Source organism: Lethenteron reissneri, unplaced genomic scaffold, assembly GCF_015708825.2.
Source record: "Lethenteron reissneri isolate LAM-NWPU_2019-01 unplaced genomic scaffold, ASM1570882v1 scaffold_1937, whole genome shotgun sequence".
Classification (NCBI taxonomy): Eukaryota; Metazoa; Chordata; class Hyperoartia; order Petromyzontiformes; family Petromyzontidae; genus Lethenteron; species Lethenteron reissneri.
The window spans coordinates 203,919-223,688 of NW_026891704.1; the positions used below are offsets into that span (position 1 = coordinate 203,919).

The following is a 19,770-nucleotide window of genomic DNA, read 5'->3' on the forward strand; positions in this document are numbered from 1 at the left end:
TCATCTTCAGTGGGGGCGTAAGCAACCACCATCACCACCACTCCTCGCCTCTTGTTGATGGTGAGGCGAGCCCACAGTAGCTTGTGGCTCTCAGCTTCCCACACCTCGCCGCCACGCTCCCACACCCCCTTACAGGAGCCTCCTACAGGAGCCTCCTCCTCCTCCTATAGGAGCCTCCTCCTCCTACAGGAGCCTCCTACAGGAGCCTCCTCCTCCTACAGGAGCCTCCTCCTCCTACAGGAGCCTCCTCCTCCTCCTACAGGAGCCTCCTACAGGAGCCTCCTCCTCCTACAGGAGCCTCCTCCTCCTACAGGAGCCTCCTCCTCCTCCTACAGGAGCCTCCTCCTCCTCCTACAGGAGCCTCCTACAGGAGCCTCCTCCTCCTCCTACAGGAGCCTCCTCCTCCTACAGGAGCCTCCTACAGGAGCCTCCTCCTCCTCCTACAGGAGCCTCCTACAGGAGCCTCCTCCTCCTACAGGAGCCTCCTACAGGAGCCTCCTACAGGAGCCTCCTCCTCCTCCTACAGGAGCCTCCTACAGGAGCCTCCTCCTCCTACAGGAGCCTCCTACAGGAGCCTCCTCCTCCTCCTACAGGAGCCTCCTACACGCGCCTCCTCCTCCTCCTACAGGAGCCTCCTACAGGAGCCTCCTCCTCCTACAGGAGCCTCCTACAGAGCCTCTGGTGTGGACAGCGAAGCGAGAATCTGGGAGGGGGGGGGGGGCTCGTCAACAATGGGATGTGGAGGGGAAAACCTCTGAGATGGCACCGAGGATTGCCGCTTACTGCGCATGCGCGGGTTGTTGGCCTGTTGCTGAGAGGGAATGGGCGAGGTTCAGGACTGTGGCTCATACAGCTGCAATGGCTGCATTGGGTACGCGGTCCAAACTTCCCCAGAGAATCCAATGTTGGAGAATGAGGAGGCTTACCACAGCCTTTCCTCGGAGGGTTGAAGGGCCGTGCAGCGCTGCAAAGATGAGTGGTGGTGATGGGTTGCTGAGGAGATGGAATCTGCCTCAGTAGCCTGCACTCACAAAATCACTCTTTGATTCCATCTAAGAGGTAACTTTCAGCGCCACACCTATCACCATCCTTGAGGAAACAAATGGTGAACCAATCTCCGACCCCCAGGAACTGGTCTGCAGGTTTGCAGTGCGTTTATATGAAGGTCTTGGGTGAAGGGAATTTCCTCAGCCCAGACAACATTATGAGGCAAGGTGCGGATGACCCTGCTGAGGCTGCAGTGCCTTAAATACTGGCAGAAGTAGCCACCCCTTTCTTAGTGGTTGTACGAGGGGCGATCCAGAGTCCGATAATATAACAGGAAAAGCGCTGGGCAAAGATGCTCTTCCAAGTGAAATGCTGACAGAGGGTGGCGTCTGTGTGCAGATTACCCTACGTGACATAATAATAGATTTGGGCCACTGAACCGTGCTAATCACACATTCGATTATCACGGTTGCCTACCTATGGTGATAAAGAAGATCTACATACATGGACGGGTTCCGCAGGATTGGGAGGATTCCCTAGTGGTCCCCCTCTTTAAGAAGGCGGACAGCGCAGATTGTAACAACTACAGCGACATCTCCCCCCTCAGTCTGCCGGGAAAGGTCCTGGCAAGGATTATTATTCAACTTTGCCTTGCCAGGCACATTGAGGATAATTTTTTGGAGCCCCAATGTGGTTTCAGACCAGGGCTGTCTTGTACGGATGCCACATTCTCTGTCTGTCTGCTACAGCAGAGCTGTAGGGAATTCCAACAAGACCTACATCTCTGCTTTATTGACCTGGTCAAGGCCTATGGTACCATCAGTAGGCCAAGGCTCTAAGCTGTTCTTAGTGAAATTTCGATGTAAAGCTTCTTTCGTGACTGCAGGGATTCATCTTCTTTGTTCTTTTGGTAAAGTCACATAGAAGGGAAATAATAAAATAATAAAAATAAAACAATAAAATACAATTCTCACGACGTTTCGGCCACAACGCAAGCAGCCGTCCTGTTCTTAGTGCTTTCGGAGTCCCTGACTTTCTGCTCACAATCATGAAGGGCCTTGATGATGTTTGGCAGGCCCGGGTAAAGCTACGTGGCCTGGAGTAGGAGCCATTCCCTGCTTACATTGCGGGTGCAAACGGGATGTACTCTGGCTCCCACATGATTTAACATCATCTTTGACCACGTAGTTCGAGAAGCTTTCCATGGCTGTACCAGTGGAATTTCTAACAGATGCAATGAGAGGTGGATCGATGCCCGGGTATAGTCGAGGGGTGGCTCCCTATTAGTCTACCATTTTACGTATGCTGATGATATGGTGTTTTCTGCTCACTCAGAGGAGGAGTTGGAGATGCAGCTGCTGAACCTGGAGCTTGCTACTAAGAGATGGAACCTCTCACTATCAGCTCCCAAATAAAGCACCTGCCTGGGTATTTTATGTCATCAAATGATCCCCTCCCTCCACCCCCATGAGCGATGAAGAAATTTTGGAGTGTTTCCCATACCTGGGTAGCAGAGGTCGCAAACGGGTTTTGATTCCTTACCCGTACCCGGCCGCACCAGGGTCGCAAACGGGTACCCGTATCCGGCCGTACCCTACCCGTACCCGGCCGGGTAGGGGTAGGGTACGGGTATCGGGTACCCGATTGCGACCTCTGGGATGAAGCCGTGTTGCAGGCGCGGGTGGGTTGATTCTAGGAACTTGAATTGTGAGAAGAGACAAGACGTTGGGAAATGAGTGACAGACGGTTACTCACCAGTGACTCACGGCCTACCCGTACCCGGCCGCACCAGGGTCGCAAACGGCTACCCGGCTACCCGTACCCGGCCGGGTACGGGTAGCCGGGTATCGGGTAGGGTACGGGTATCGGGTACCCGATTGCGACCTCTGCTGGGTAGTGTGCTTATGACCAGCTCCGGTTTGGCAGCCGAGGCCTCACTCCGAACTTGTCGGCTGTGTGCTGCTTCTGTGTGGAAGCTACCTGGTCTCTCACTCCACACAACGCTCCAGGTCTTCTCGGCCACAGTCATTCCCTCCCTTCTCTACGCTTGCAAAACATGGACCCCCCCTAATGGAACATCTGCACCGGATACAAAACTTCAGGTTGGCCTGCTTACGATCCATCCTGGGTTTAACCAGGCTGAATTGTGTGAGCAGCTCACAGATCCTTGATTTTTCTGGACACATTCCCATCGGTGAGCTCCTCCGGCAGGCAAGGCTGCGTTGGCTGGGTCATGTAGCCCGCATGCCCAGCCACTGCATGCCTAAACAGCTTCTGCTTGGCCGGATAGAGAGGAGTAACTGGGCCTGGCACTGGCTGAAGAAGACATGGAGTGATGTGGTACAGGAGGACGTGGAGCTGAGTGGACTTGCCGATGACTGGTACCAGCGGTGTCAAGATCGGCCTCTGTGGAGGAGGCTCGTGAAGGACGCTACTGGGCAGTTGGAGGCAGTCGCCCTCCAGCAACAACGGAGGGAAAAGGAGCGATGCTCACAACACGAGCGGAGTGCCGGGTGGCTAAAGCACAGCAAGTTGGTACAGTAGGGGGCACAGGTGGTGCATTAGCCAATCATCTCGGTCAGTGAACCCATTGCACCGACATGGTCTGTCCCTTGACCTCCTGCCAGCGAGCCTTCGACACTTCACGTGGCCTCAAAGTGCACCTGGCCTGGCACAGAGGCCGTGGTGACATCACTGTCACTTCGAGACGAATGGCGAGTATCGGTATTGGTGTATATTAGTGAGTGTATGTGAATGTGTATATTAGTGTGTGTATGTGTGTATATTAGTGTGTGTATGTGTGTATATTAGTGTGTGTATGTGAATGTGTATATTAGTGTGTGTATGAGTGAGTGTATATTAGTGAGAGGGTATATATTCACGTGTATATTATTGAGTGCTTATATATATGAGTGTGTGTATGAGTGAGTGTGTATATGAGTGTATATATGAGTGTGTGTATGAGTGAGAGTGTGTGTGTATATGAGTGTGTATATGAGTGTGTATATGAGTGTATATATGAGTGTGTGTATGAGTGTGTGTGTATATGAGTGTGTGTATGAGTGTATATATGAGTGTGTGTATTTGAGTGTGTATATGAGTGTGTATATGAGTGTGTGTATGAGTGAGTGTGTATATGAGTGTGTGTGTATGAGTGAGTGTGTATATGAGTGTGTGTATATGAGTGTGTATATGAGTGTGTATATGAGTGTGTATATGAGTGTGTGTATGAGTGTGTATATGAGTGTGTGTATGAGTGAGTGTATATATGTGTGTGTGTATATGAGTGTATATATGAGTGTGTGTATGAGTGTGTGTGTATATGAGTGTGTGTATGAGTGTATATATGAGTGTGTGTATGAGTGTGTGTGTATATGAGTGTGTGTATGAGTGTATATATGAGTGTGTGTATATGAGTGTATATATGAGTGTATATATGAGTGTGTGTATGAGTGAGAGTGTGTGTGTATACAAATGTTAGCAGGACCTCATTCTCTGTTTCTGGGCCAAGTGAGTTCCACACAAGGGGAGCTTTATCCATTGTGTGGGTGGCTGGAGGGGAGAGAGGGGAGAGAGGAGGGGAGAGAGTGGAGAGAGTGGAGAGAGGGGGAGAGGGCAAGAGAGAGAGTGTGGAGAGAGGGGGAGAGAGTGGAGAGAGTGGAGAGAGAGATTGGAGACGATTTTCACAACGATGCCCACAGTACCACGGATTCACACAGAGAGAGAGAGACTCTCTCTCTCTCCCCATCTTCTTCCTCCCTCTCCCCCCTCTCTCTCTGGGTTGAGTGCTGTGCCAGGCTAGGTGCAGGAGGCGGAGGTCACGGGACAGACTTAGCACCTAAGTCTGTCCCGTGACCTAGCCTGGTACTGCTGTGCCAGGCTAAATCAAGTCGCCATGGGAATGAGAGCCGCGCTGTTGCGATGTGGAGCAGGAGGAGATGGAGAGGGGGGGACAGAGAGGGGGGAGACGAGAGAGACAGGGAGAGAGGGGATGGGAGAGAAGGGGGGGACAGGAGGGAAGAGAGGTGGGAAGAGAGGGAGAGAGATGAAGGGAGACAGAGACTTTTTGACTTTAAACAACTTGTGTTGCCACCAGCAGCAACAGCACTGGAGGCGATTCCGATACGAAACACACAAAGTCACCAGCAACACACAAAGTCACCAGCAACACACAAAGTCACCAGCAACACACACAGTCACCAGCAACACACACAGTCACCAGCAACACACACAAAGTCACCAGCTACACACACAGTCACCAGCAACACACACAGTCACCAGCTACACACAAAGTCACCAGCAACATACACAGTCACCAGCAACATACACAGTCACCAGCAACATACACAGTCACCAGCAACACACAAAGTCACCAGCAACACACAAAGTCACCAGCAACACACAAAGTCACCAGCAACACACACAGTCACCAGCAACACACAAAGTCACCAGCAACACACACAGTCACCAGCAACACACAAAGTCACCAGCAACATACACAGTCACCAGCAACACACACAGTCACCAGCAACACACAAAATCACCAGCAACACACAAAGTCACCAGCAACACACAAAGTCACCAGCTACACACAAAGTCACCAGCAACACACACAATCACCAGCAACACACAAAATCACCAGCAACACACAAGTCACCAGCTACACACAAAGTCACCAGCAACACACAAAGTCACCAGCTACACACACAGTCACCAGCAACACACAAAGTCACCAGCTACACACAAAGTCACCAGCAACACACAGAGTCACCAGCAACACACACAGTCACCAGCTACACACACAGTCACCAGCAACACACAAAGTCACCAGCTACACACAAAGTCACCAGCAACACACAAAGTCACCAGCAACACACACAGTCACCAGCTACACACACAGTCACCAGCTACACACAAAGTCACCAGCAACACACAAAGTCACCAGCAACACACACAGTCACCAGCTACACACACAGTCACCAGCAACACACACAGTCACCAGCAACACACACAGTCACCAGCTACACACACAGTCACCAGCTACACACACAGTCACCAGCAACACACACAGTCACCAGCTACACACAAAGTCACCAGCTACACACAAAGTCACCAGCTACACACACAGTCACCAGCTACACACACAGTCACCAGCTACACACACAGTCACCAGCTACACACAAAGTCACCAGCAACACACACAGTCACCAGCAACACACAAAGTCACCAGCTACACACACAGTCACCAGCTACACACACAGTCACCAGCTACACACAAAGTCACCAGCTACACACAAAGTCCCAGCTACACACAAAGTCACCAGCAACACACAAAGTCACCAGCTACACACACAGTCACCAGCTACACACACAGTCACCAGCTACACACACAGTCACCAGCGACACACAAAGTCACCAGCTACACACAAAGTCACCAGCAACACACAAAGTCACCAGCAACACACACAGTCACCAGCAACACACACAGTCACCAGCAACACACACAGTCACCAGCTACACACAAGTCACCAGCTACACACACAGTCACCAGCTACACACACAGTCACCAGCTACACACAAAGTCACCAGCAACACACACAGTCACCAGCAACACACAAAGTCACCAGCTACACACACAGTCACCAGCTACACACACAGTCACCAGCTACACACAAAGTCACCAGCAACACACAAAGTCACCAGTAACACACACAGTCACCAGCTACACACACAGTCACCAGCTACACACAAAGTCACCAGCAACACACAAAGTCACCAGCAACACACACAGTCACCAGCTACACACACAGTCACCAGCAACACACAAAGTCACCAGCAACACACACAGTCACCAGCTACACACACAGTCACCAGCTACACACACAGTCACCAGCTACACACAAAGTCACCAGCAACACACACAGTCACCAGCAACACACAAAGTCACCAGCAACACACACAGTCACCAGCTACACACACAGTCACCAGCTACACACACAGTCACCAGCTACACACAAAGTCACCAGCAACACACAAAGTCACCAGCTACACACACAGTCACCAGCTACACACAAAGTCACCAGCAACACACACAGTCACCAGCAACACACACAGTCACCAGCTACACACACAGTCACCAGCTACACACAAAGTCACCAGCTACACACAAAGTCACCAGCAACACACACAGTCACCAGCAACACAACACAGTCACCAGCAACACACACAGTCACCAGCAACACACACAGTCACCAGCAACACACACAGTCACCAGCAACACACACAGTCACCAGCTACACACAAAGTCACCAGCAACACACACAGTCACCAGCAACACACACAGTCACCAGCAACACACACAGTCACCAGCTACACACACAGTCACCAGCAACACACAAAGTCACCAGCTACACACAAAGTCACCAGCAACACACACAGTCACCAGCAACACACAAAGTCACCAGCTACACACACAGTCACCAGCGACACACAAAGTCACCAGCTACACACAAAGTCACCAGCAACACACACAGTCACCAGCAACACACACAGTCACCAGCTACACACAAAGTCACCAGCAACACACAAAGTCACCAGCAACACACAAAGTCACCAGCTACACACAAAGTCACCAGCAACACACAAAGTCACCAGCTACACACAGAGTCACCAGCAACACACAAAGTCACCAGCTACACACAAAGTCACCAGCAACACACAAAGTCACCAGCTACACACAGAGTCACCAGCAACACACAAAGTCACCAGCTACACACAAAGTCACCAGCAACACACACAGTCACCAGCTACACACAAAGTCACCAGCAACACACAAAGTCACCAGCTACACACAAAGTCACCAGCTACACACAAAGTCACCAGCAACACACAAAGTCACCAGCTACACACAAAGTCACCAGCAACACACAAAGTCACCAGCTACACACAAAGTCACCAGCAACACACAAAGTCACCAGCTACACACAGAGTCACCAGCAACACACAAAGTCACCAGCTACACACAAAGTCACCAGCAACACACACAGTCACCAGCTACACACAAAGTCACCAGCAACACACAAAGTCACCAGCAACACACACAGTCACCAGCAACACACACAGTCACCAGCAACACACAAAGTCACCAGCAACACACACCGTCACCAGCTACACACAAAGTCACCAGCAACACACAAAGTCACCAGCAACACACACAGTCACCAGCAACACACAAAGTCACCAGCTACACACAAAGTCACCAGCAACACACACAGTCACCAGCTACACACAAAGTCACCAGCAACACACAAAGTCACCAGCAACACACACAGTCACCAGCAACACACAAAGTCACCAGCAACACACAAAGTCACCAGCAACACACACAGTCACCAGCTACACACACAGTCACCAGCAACACACAAAGTCACCAGCTACACACACAGTCACCAGCAACACACAAAGTCACCAGCTACACACAGAGTCACCAGCAACACACAAAGTCACCAGCAACACACACAGTCACCAGCAACACACAAAGTCACCAGCTACACACAAAGTCACCAGCAACACACACAGTCACCAGCTACACACAAAGTCACCAGCAACACACAAAGTCACCAGCAACACACACAGTCACCAGCAACACACAAAGTCACCAGCTACACACAAAGTCACCAGCAACACACACAGTCACCAGCAACCACAAAGTCACCAGCAACACACACAGTCACCAGCAACACACAAAGTCACCAGCTACACACAGAGTCACCAGCAACACACAAAGTCACCAGCAACACACACAGTCACCAGCAACACACAAAGTCACCAGCTACACACAAAGTCACCAGCAACACACACAGTCACCAGCTACACACAAAGTCACCAGCAACACACAAAGTCACCAGCAACACACACAGTCACCAGCAACACACAAAGTCACCAGCTACACACAAAGTCACCAGCAACACACACAGTCACCAGCTACACACAAAGTCACCAGCAACACACAAAGTCACCAGCTACACACAAAGTCACCAGCTACACACAAAGTCACCAGCAACACACACAGTCACCAGCGACACACAAAGTCACCAGCTACACACAAAGTCACCAGCTACACACAAAGTCACCAGCAACACACACAGTCACCAGCAACACACACAGTCAACCAGCTACACACAAAGTCACCAGCTACACACAAAGTCACCAGCTACACACAAAGTCACCAGCTACACACAAAGTCACCAGCAACACACACAGTCACCAGCAACACACAAAGTCACCAGCAACACACAAAGTCACCAGCAACACACAGTCACCAGCAACACACAAAGTCACCAGCTACACACAGAGTCACCAGCAACACACAAAGTCACCAGCAACACACAAAGTCACCAGCAACACACAAAGTCACCAGCTACACACACAGTCACCAGCAACACACAAAGTCACCAGCTACACACAGAGTCACCAGCAACACACAAAGTCACCAGCTACACACAAAGTCACCAGCTACACACACAGTCACCAGCAACACACAAAGTCACCAGCTACACACAAAGTCACCAGCAACACACAAAGTCACCAGCAACACACAAAGTCACCAGCAACACACAAAGTCACCAGCTACACACACAGTCACCAGCAACACACAAAGTCACCAGCTACACACACCGTCACCAGCAACACACAAAGTCACCAGCTACACACAGAGTCACCAGCAACACACAAAGTCACCAGCTACACACAAAGTCACCAGCAACACACACAGTCACCAGCTACACACAAAGTCACCAGCTACACACAAAGTCACCAGCAACACACACAAAGTCACCAGCAACACACAAAGTCACCAGCAACACACAAAGTCACCAGCAACACACACAGTCACCAGCTACACACAAAGTCACCAGCTACACACAAAGTCACCAGCAACACACACAAAGTCACCAGCAACACACACAGTCACCAGCAACACACAAAGTCACCAGCAACACACAAAGTCACCAGCAACACACACAGTCACCAGCAACACACAAAGTCACCAGCTACACACACAGTCACCAGCTACACACAAAGTCACCAGCAACACACACAGTCACCAGCTACACACAAAGTCACCAGCAACACACAAAGTCACCAGCAACACACACAGTCACCAGCAACACACAAAGTCACCAGCAACACACAAAGTCACCAGCAACACACAGTCACAGCTACACACACAGTCACCAGCAACACACAAGTCACCAGCTACACACAAAGTCACCAGCTACACACACAGTCACCAGCAACACACAAAGTCACCAGCTACACACAGAGTCACAGCAACACAACAAAGGTCACCAGCTACACACACAGTCACCAGCAACACACAAAGTCACCAGCTACACACAGAGTCACCAGCAACACACAAAGTCACCAGCAACACACACAGTCACCAGCAACACACAAAGTCACCAGCTACACACACAGTCTCTGTTGTCTCCGTGCCCCCCAGGGTGTGCCGAGTGATGCGGATAGTGACAGTGGTAGGGTAGTGATGCGGGTAGTGATAGGGTAGGTAGTGATGCGGGTAGTGACAGTGGTAGGGTAGTGATGCGGGTAGTGATAGTGGTAGGGTAGTGATGCGGTAGTGACAGTGGTAGGGTAGTGATGCGGGTAGTGATAGTGGTAGGGTAGTGATGCGGGGTAGTGACAGTGGTAGGGTAGTGATGCGGGTAGTGATAGTGGTAGGGTAGTGATGCGGGTAGTGATAGTGGTAGGGTAGTGATGCGGTTAGTGATAGTGGTAGGGTAGTGATGCAGGTAGTGACAGTGGTAGGGTAGTGATGCCGGGTAGTGATAGTGGTAGGGTAGTGATGCGGGTAGTGACATGGTAGGGTAGTGATGCGGGTAGTGACAGTGGTAGGGTAGTGATGCGGGTAGTGACGTGGTAGGGTAGTGATGCGGGTAGGGACAGTGGTAGGGTATGTGGATGCGGGTAGTGACAGTGGTAGGGTAGTGATCGGGTAGTGATAGTGGTAGGGTAGTGATGCGGGTAGTGATAGTGGTTAGGGTAGTGAGGCGTGGTAGTGATAGTGGTAGGGTAGTGATGCGGGTAGTGATAGTTTGGATAAGTGGTAGGGTAGTGATGACGGGTAGTGACAGTGGTAGGGTAGTGATGCGGGTAGTGACAGTGGTAGGGTAGTGATGCGGGTAGTGATAGTGGTAGGGTAGTGATGCGGGTAGTGATAGTGGTAGGGTAGTGATGCGGGTAGTGATAGTGGTAGGGTAGTGATGCGGGTAGTGATAGTGGTAGGGTAGTGATGCGGGTAGTGATAGTGGTAGGGTAGTGATAGGGGTAGTGATATGGGTAGTGATGGTGATGGTGGTAGTGGTGGTAGTGATGTTGGTGTTTCTGCTTCACCACTGGGTGTCCTCCTGCCCCCCCCCCCCTGCCCCCCTGCCCCCCCCCTAACCCCCCAGGGTGTGCCGAGTGCTGTGTGCGCTGTCTGGGGGGGGTCCCGTACGCCTCTCTTGTGGCCACGCTGCTCTGCTTTGCCGGCGTGGCGCTGTTCTGTGGCTGCGGCCACGAGGCGCTGGGCAACGCGCTGGCGCTGCTGGACGACCACTTCCAGTACCCGCACCACGACAGCCTGCTGCTCTTCCAAGTGTCAGTCTACACACACACCACACACTACACCCCTACACACCTACACACACACCTACACACACACACTACACCCTACACCTACACACACACTACACACACACACTACACACACACTACACACACACACTACACACACACTACACACACTCACTACACACATCTACACACACACACCTACACACACACTACACACACACCTACACACACACACACACTACACACACACCCTACACACACACACTACACACACACTACACACACTACACACACACACTAGACACACTACACACACACACTACACACACACTACACACACTACACACACACTACACACACACACTACACACACTATACACACACACTACACACACACTACACACACATCTACACACACACACTACACACACACCTACACACACACCTACACACACACTACACACACACCTACACACACACACTACACACACTACACACACACCCTACACACACACACTACACACACTACACACACTACACACACTACACACACACACTAGACACACTACACACACACACTACACACACACTGCACACACACTACACACACACCCTACACACACACTACACACACACACTACACACACACTACACACACTATACACACACACTACACACACACTACACACACACACTACACACACACTACACACACTACACACACACACTACACACACTACACACACTACACACACACTACACACACTACACACACACTACACACACTACACACACACACTAGACACACTACACACACACACTACACACACACTACACACCCTACACACACACTACACACACACACTACACACACACTACACACACTACACACACACTACACACACACACTACACACACACACTACACACACACTACACACACACTACACACACTATACACACACACTACACACACACTACACACACACTACACACACACTACACACACTATACACACACACTACACACACACTACACACACACACTACACACACACTACACACACTACACACACACACTACACACACTACACACACTACACACACACTACACACACTACACACACACTACACACACTACACACACACACTAGACACACTACACACACACACTACACACACACTACACACCCTACACACACACTACACACACACTACACACACTATACACACACACTACACACACACTACACACACACTACACACACACACTACACACACACTACACACACACACTACACACACACTACACACTCACTACGCACCACGACAGCCTGCTGCTCTTCCAAGTGTCAGTCACCCCTCGTACACACCTCGTCACCCCCTCCCCCTCCACCTTGTCACCCCCTCCCCCTCCACCTCGTCACCCCCTCCACCTTATCACTCCCTACACCTCCACCCCCTCCACCTCGTCACCCCCTCCACCTCCTCCACCTCGTCACCCCCTCCACCTCATCGTCGTCACCACCTCAGGGTGTCTGTGGCAGGGAGGCTGGTGGCTGCTGTTGGTGGCAGCCAAGTCCCTTAGCACACAGCCCAGTGGTGACTTGTCCTGGGTCTCTGTCTCTCTGTCTCTCCCCCTGTCTCTCTCTGTCTCTGTCCATGTCTCTCTCTCTCTCTCACTGTCTCTGTCTCTCCCCCTGTCTCTGTCTCTCTCTCTGTCCATGTCTCTCACTGTCCCGTGTCTCTCCCACTGTCTCTGTCTCTCTGTCTCTCCCCCTGTCTCTCTCTCTCTGTCCATGTCTCTCTCTCTCTCTCACTGTCTCTGTCTCTCTGTCTCTCTGTCTCTCCCCCTGTCTCTGTCTCTCTGTGTCCATGTCTCTCACTGTCCCGTGTCTCTCCCACTGTCTCTGTCTCTCTGTCTCTCCCCCTGTCTCTCTCTCTGTCCATGTCTCTCTCTCTCTCTCACTGTCTCTGTCTCTCCCCCTGTCTCTGTCTCTCTCTGTGTCCATGTCTCTCACTGTCCCGTGTCTCTCCCACTGTCTCTGTCTCTCCCTGTCTCTGTCTCTCTCTCTGTCTCTCCCCCTGTCTCTGTCTCTCTCTCTGTCCATGTCTCTCACTGTCTCTGTCTCTATCCCTGTCTCTGTCTGTCTCTCTGTCTTTGTCTCTTTTTGTCTGTCTGCAGGGTGGACGTGGTGTACTGTCTCCATGTCTGTCTCTGTCTCCATGTCTGTCTCTGTCTCCATGTATCTCCGTCTGTCTGTGTGTGCAGGGTGGACGTGGTACGCTTCTCCATGTCTCTGTCTCTCTGTCTCCATGTCTCTGTCTCTGTGTCTATCTGCAGGGTGGACGTGGTGCGCTACTGCATGTCTCTGTCTCTCTGTCTGTGTCTGTGTGTGTGTGTCTGTGTGTGTGTGTCTGTGTGTGTGTCTGTGTGTGTGTCACTGTGTGTGTGTCACTGTGTGTGTGTCTCTGTGTGTGTCTCTCTGTGTGTGTCTGTGTGTGTGTGTGTCTCTCTGTCTCTCTGTGTGTGTCTCTCTGTGTGTGTGTCTGTGTGTGTGTCTGTGTGTGTGTGCAGGGTGGACGTGGTGCGCTACTGCATGTCTCTGTCTCTCTGTCTGTGTCTGTGTGTGTGTCTGTGTGTGTGTGTCTGTGTGTGTGTCTGTGTGTGTGTGCAGGGTGGACGTGGTGCGCTTCTGCATGTACGGCACGGTGGCGGCGTTCCTGCTGTTGGGCATCCTGCTCTTCACCGTGTCTCTCTCTGTCTCTCTGTCTCTCTGTGTGTGTCTGTGTGTGTGTGTCTGTGTGTGTGTCTGTGTGTGTGTGTCTGTGTGTGTGTCTGTGTGTGTGTGTCTGTGTGTCTGTGTGTGTGTGTCTGTGTGTGTGTGCAGGGTGGACGTGGTGCGCTTCTGCATGTACGGCACGGTGGCGGCGTTCCTGCTGTTGGGCATCCTGCTGTTCACCGAGGGCTTCTTCACGACGGGCGCCGTGCAGGGACGACACGGGGACTTCAAGACGACCGCCTGCGGGCGCTGCATCAGCGCCATGGTGACGAGCGAGCAACCACGAGCAACCACGAGCAACTACACGCAACCACGAGCAACCACGAGCAACCACGAGCAACCACGAGCAACTACGAGCAACTACACGCAACCACGAGCAACCACGATCAACCACGAACAACTACACGCAACCACGAGCAACTACGAGCAACTACACGCAACCACGAGCAACTACGAGCAACTACACGCAACCACGAGCAACTACACGCAACCACGAGCAACCACGAGCAAGCACGAGCAACTACACGCAACCACGAGCAACCACGATCAACCACGAACAACTACACGCAACCACGAGCAACTACGAGCAACTACACGCAACCACGAGCAACTACGAGCAACTACACGCAACCACGAGCAACTACACGCAACCACGAGCAACCACGAGCAAGCACGAGCAACTACACGCAACCACGAGCAACCACGATCAACCACGAGCAACTACACGCAACCACGAGCAACTACGAGCAACTACACGCAACCACGAGCAACTACGAGCAACTACACGCAACTACGAGCAACCACGAGCAACTACACGCAACCACGATCAGTTGCGATCAGATGCGATCAGATGCGATCAATCACTTTCTTTCACGTTCTATTTACCATCCAGGTGCACATCGATTGGCCAGCGTGCCGTTTACTAAATGTCGCCTTCACGCAACTGACTTCGAGTTCTCCCCGTGACGAGATTGTCACTCCGGCGCGCACCACGGGATCATCAGAGCGGAAGCTCCCGGGGGTCTCCGTGCCGTCCATCCGCCGCTGGACTTCTGTGACAAAGAGCTTCGTAGCTCTTCAGATTCCTCCTCTTGCAGTCCAAATGCTCGAGTTGGTGTTGGTGACGGTGTTGGTGGTGACGGTGTTGGTGGTGACGGTGGTGGTGGTGACGGTGTTGGTGGTGACGGTGTTGGTGGTGACGGTGTTGGTGACGGTGTTGTTGGTGACGGTGTTGGTGGTGACGGTGTTGGTGGTGACGGTGTTGGTGGTGACGGTGTTGGTGGTGACGGTGTTGGTGACGGTGTTGGTGGTGACGGTGTTGGTGACGGTGTTGGTGGTGACGGTGTTGGTGGTGACGGTGTTGGTGGTGACGGTGTTGGTGGTGACGGTGTTGGTGGTGACGGGTGGTGGTGGTGACGGTGTTGGTGGTGACGGTGTTGGTGGTGACGGTGTTGGTGACGGTGTTGTTGGTGACGGTGTTGGTGGTGACGGTGTTGGTGGTGACGGTGTTGGTGGTGACGGTGTTGGTGGTGACGGTGTTGGTGACGGTGTTGGTGGTGACGGTGTTGGTGACGGTGTTGGTGGTGACGGTGTTGGTGGTGACGGTGTTGGTGGTGACGGTGTTGGTGGTGACGGTGTTGGTGGTGACGGTGTTGGTGGTGACGGTGTTGGTGACGGTGTTGGTGGTGACGGTGTTGGTGACGGTGTTGGTGGTGACGGTGTTGGTGGTGACGGTGTTGGTGGTGACGGTGTTGGTGGTGACGGTGTTGGTGGTGACGGTGTTGGTGGTGATGGTCTTGGTGATGGTGTTGGTGGTGACGGTGTTGGTGGTGACGGTGTTGGTGGTGACGGTGTTGGTGGTGACGGTGTTGGTGGTGACGGTGATGGTGGTGATGGTGTTGGTGGTGACGGTGTTGGTGGTGACGGTGTTGGTGGTGACGGTGTTGGTGGTGATGGTGTTGGTGACGGTGTTGGTGGTGGTGATGTTGTAGTTTATCGGGCTCACCTACGTGATGGTGTTGATGGTGATGGTGTTGATGGTGTTGATGGTGTTGTTGATGATGATGGTGTTGATGGTGACGGTGTTGGTGGTGACGGTGTTGGTGGTGATGGTGTTGGTGGTGACGGTGTTGGTGGTGATGGTGTTGGTGACGGTGTTGGTGACGGTGTTGGTGGTGACGGTGTTGGTGGTGACGGTGATGGTGGTGACGGTGTTGGTGGTGACGGTGTTGGTGGTGACGGTGTTGGTGGTGACGGTGTTGGTGGTGATGGTGTTGGAGGTGACGGTGTTGGTGGTGACGGTGTTGGTGGTGACGGTGTTGGTGGTGACGGTGTTGGTGGTGATGGTGTTGGTGGTGACGGTGTTGGTGGTGATGGTGTTGGTGACGGTGTTGGTGGTGACGGTGTTGGTGGTGACGGTGTTGGTGGTGGTGACGGTGTTGGTGGTGACGGTGTTGGTGGTGACGGTGTTGGTGGTGACGGTGTTGGTGGTGACGGTGATGGTGGTGATGGTGTTGGTGGTGACGATGTTGGTGGTGACGGTGTTGGTGGTGACGGTGATGGTGGTGACGGTGTTGGTGGTGACGGTGTTGGTGGTGACGGTGTTGGTGACGGTGTTGGTGACGGTGTTGGTGGTGACGGTGTTGGTGGTGATGGTGTTGGTGACGGTGTTGGTGATGGTGTTGGTGATGTTGTAGTTTATCGGGCTCACCTACGTGATGGTGTTGATGGTGATGGTGTTGATGGTGTTGTTGATGATGATGGTGTTGATGGTGACGGTGTTGATGGTGACGGTGTTGGTGGTGACGGTGTTGGTGACGGTGTTGGTGGTGACGGTGTTGGTGGTGATGGTGTTGGTGATGGTGTTGGTGGTGGTGATGTTGTAGTTTATCGGGCTCACTTACGTGATGGTGTTGATGGTGATGGTGTTGATGGTGTTAATGGTGTTGTTGATGATGATGGTGTTGATGGTGACGGTGTTGATGGTGACGGTGTTGATGGTGTTGGTGTTGATGGTGTTGTTGATGATGGTGATGGCATTGTTGATGATGGTGATGGTGTTGATGGTGTTGTAGTTTATAGGACTCACCTACCTGCTCACGCTGCTCTGGCTGGGGGTGCTGGGGCTCGCCTACGTGATGGTATTGATGGTGATGATGGTGATGATGGTGTTGATGGTGATGATGGTGTTGATGGTGTTGATGTTGTTGTTGATGTTGTAGTTTATAGGACTCACCTACCTGCTCACGCTGCTCTGGCTGGGGGTGCTGGGGCTCACCTACGTGATGGTGTTGATGGTGTTGATGTTGTTGTTGATGTTGTAGTTTATAGGACTCACCTACCTGCTCACGCTGCTCTGGCTGGGAGTGCTGGGGCTCGCTGCGCTGCCCGTCTTCCTCACCCTCAACATCCGCGCGTCGTGCCATGCGGCGCTCACCACCTCCACCACCTCCACCACCTCCACCACCGCAGCAGCAGCAGCAGGGTCAAGCTCACCCACGGTGTGCGTTGACCTGCGCCAGTACGGTACGCCGCTAGCTCCACCGCCTCCACCGCTACCACCTCCACCACCACCTGCACCGCTACCTCCACCACCACCACTACCTCCACCACCACCTCCACCACCGCTACCACCGCCAACACCACCACCACCTCCACCACCACGTCCACCACCCCCACCATCTCCACCACCACCGCTACCAACACCACCATCGGTGATGTTGTGTTGATGGTGATGTTGTGTTGATGGTAATGTTGTGTTGATGGTGATGTTGTGTTGATGGTGATGTTGATGTTGTGTTGACGGTGATGTTGTGTTGATGGTGATGTTGTGTTGATGGTGATGTTGTGTTGATGGTGATGTTGTGTTGATGGTGATGTTGTGTTGATGGTGATGTTGTGTTGATGGTGATGTTGTGTTGATGGTGATGTTGTGTTGATGGTGATGTTGTGTTGATGGTGATGTTGTGTTGATGGTGATGTGGTGTCGTTTTGTAGGAATCCTACCATGGAACCACTCGACGGCCGTTCTGTGCGACCGAGCCCTGGAAAACATGTGCAACACGCAGGAGGTGACAGCACACAGACACTCGCTAGCACACAGACACTCGCTAGCACACAGACACTCACTAGCACACAGACACTCACTAGCACACAGACACTCACTAGCACACAGACACTCACTAGCACACAGACACTCGCTAGCACACAGACACTCACTAGTACACAGACACTCACTAGCACACAGACACTCACTAGCACACAGACACTCACTAGCACACAGACACTCACTAGCACACAGACACTCGCTAGCACACAGACACTCACTAGTACACAGACACTCGCTAGCACACAGACACTCACTAGCACACAGACACTCACTAGTACACAGACACTCGCTAGCACACAGACACTCACTAGTACACAGACACTCGCTAGCACACAGACACTCACTAGCACACAGACACTCACTAGCACACAGACACTCACTAGCACACAGACACTCGCTAGCACACAGACACTCACTAGTACACAGACACTCACTAGCACACAGACACTCACTAGCACACAGACACTCACTAGTACACAGACACTCACTAGCACACAGACACTCACTAGCACACAGACACATGCTAGCACACAGACACTCACTAGCACACAGACACACGCTGGCACAATTCGATTCCAACACCAGTGATAGCGATGATCGGAACCCGTACTGGACCTGCCCTAGGTCGACTCAGCCTCAAACGAATACCTGCTATGGATGTGGTAAACATTGCCGCTGAGGAGACAGAGTGTCAGGGCGTGGTGCTGGACATCAGAGGTCGCAAACGGGTTTTGATTCCTTACCCCCCGTACCCGGCCGCACCAGGGTCGCAAATGGGTACCCGTACCCGGCCGTACCCGTACCCGTACCCGGGTAGGGTACGGGTATCGGGTACCTGATTGCGACCTCTGGGATGAAGCCATGTTGCAGGCGCGGGTGGGTTGATTCTAGGAACTTGAATTGTGAGAAGAGACAAGACGTTGGGAAATGAGTGGCAAACAGTTACTCACCAGTGACTCACGGCCTACCCGTACCCGGCCACACCAGGGTCGCAAACGGGTACCCGTACCCGGCTGGGTACGGGTAGCCGGGTATCGGGTAGGGTACGGGTATCGGGTAGCCGTTTGCGACCCTGGTGCGGCCGGGTACGGGGGGTAAGGAATCAAAACCAGATGTAAAGCTTTCGTGACTGCAGGGATTCATCTTCTTGGTTCTTTCGGTAAAGTCACGTAGAAGGGAAATAATAAAATAATGAAAATAAAACATAATTAAATACAATTCCACGACGTTTCGGCCACAACGCAAGCAGCCGTCCTCAGGTG

At 52.3% G+C, this 19,770-nt stretch overlaps 1 protein-coding gene across 1 annotated transcript in view; it reads left to right on the forward strand.

The window, feature by feature from the left end:
- LOC133339616 (neuronal membrane glycoprotein M6-b-like) overlaps positions 1–19,770 on the forward strand; it is a 36,099-nt gene that overhangs the window by 13,210 nt on the left and 3,119 nt on the right. The window contains exons 2-5 of the mRNA XM_061547746.1: positions 11,457–11,643; positions 14,509–14,665; positions 17,724–17,925; positions 18,397–18,470. Coding sequence (XP_061403730.1) covers positions 11,457–11,643; positions 14,509–14,665; positions 17,724–17,925; positions 18,397–18,470 — 620 coding nt within the window. The remainder of the gene's footprint in view (positions 1–11,456; positions 11,644–14,508; positions 14,666–17,723; positions 17,926–18,396; positions 18,471–19,770) is intronic.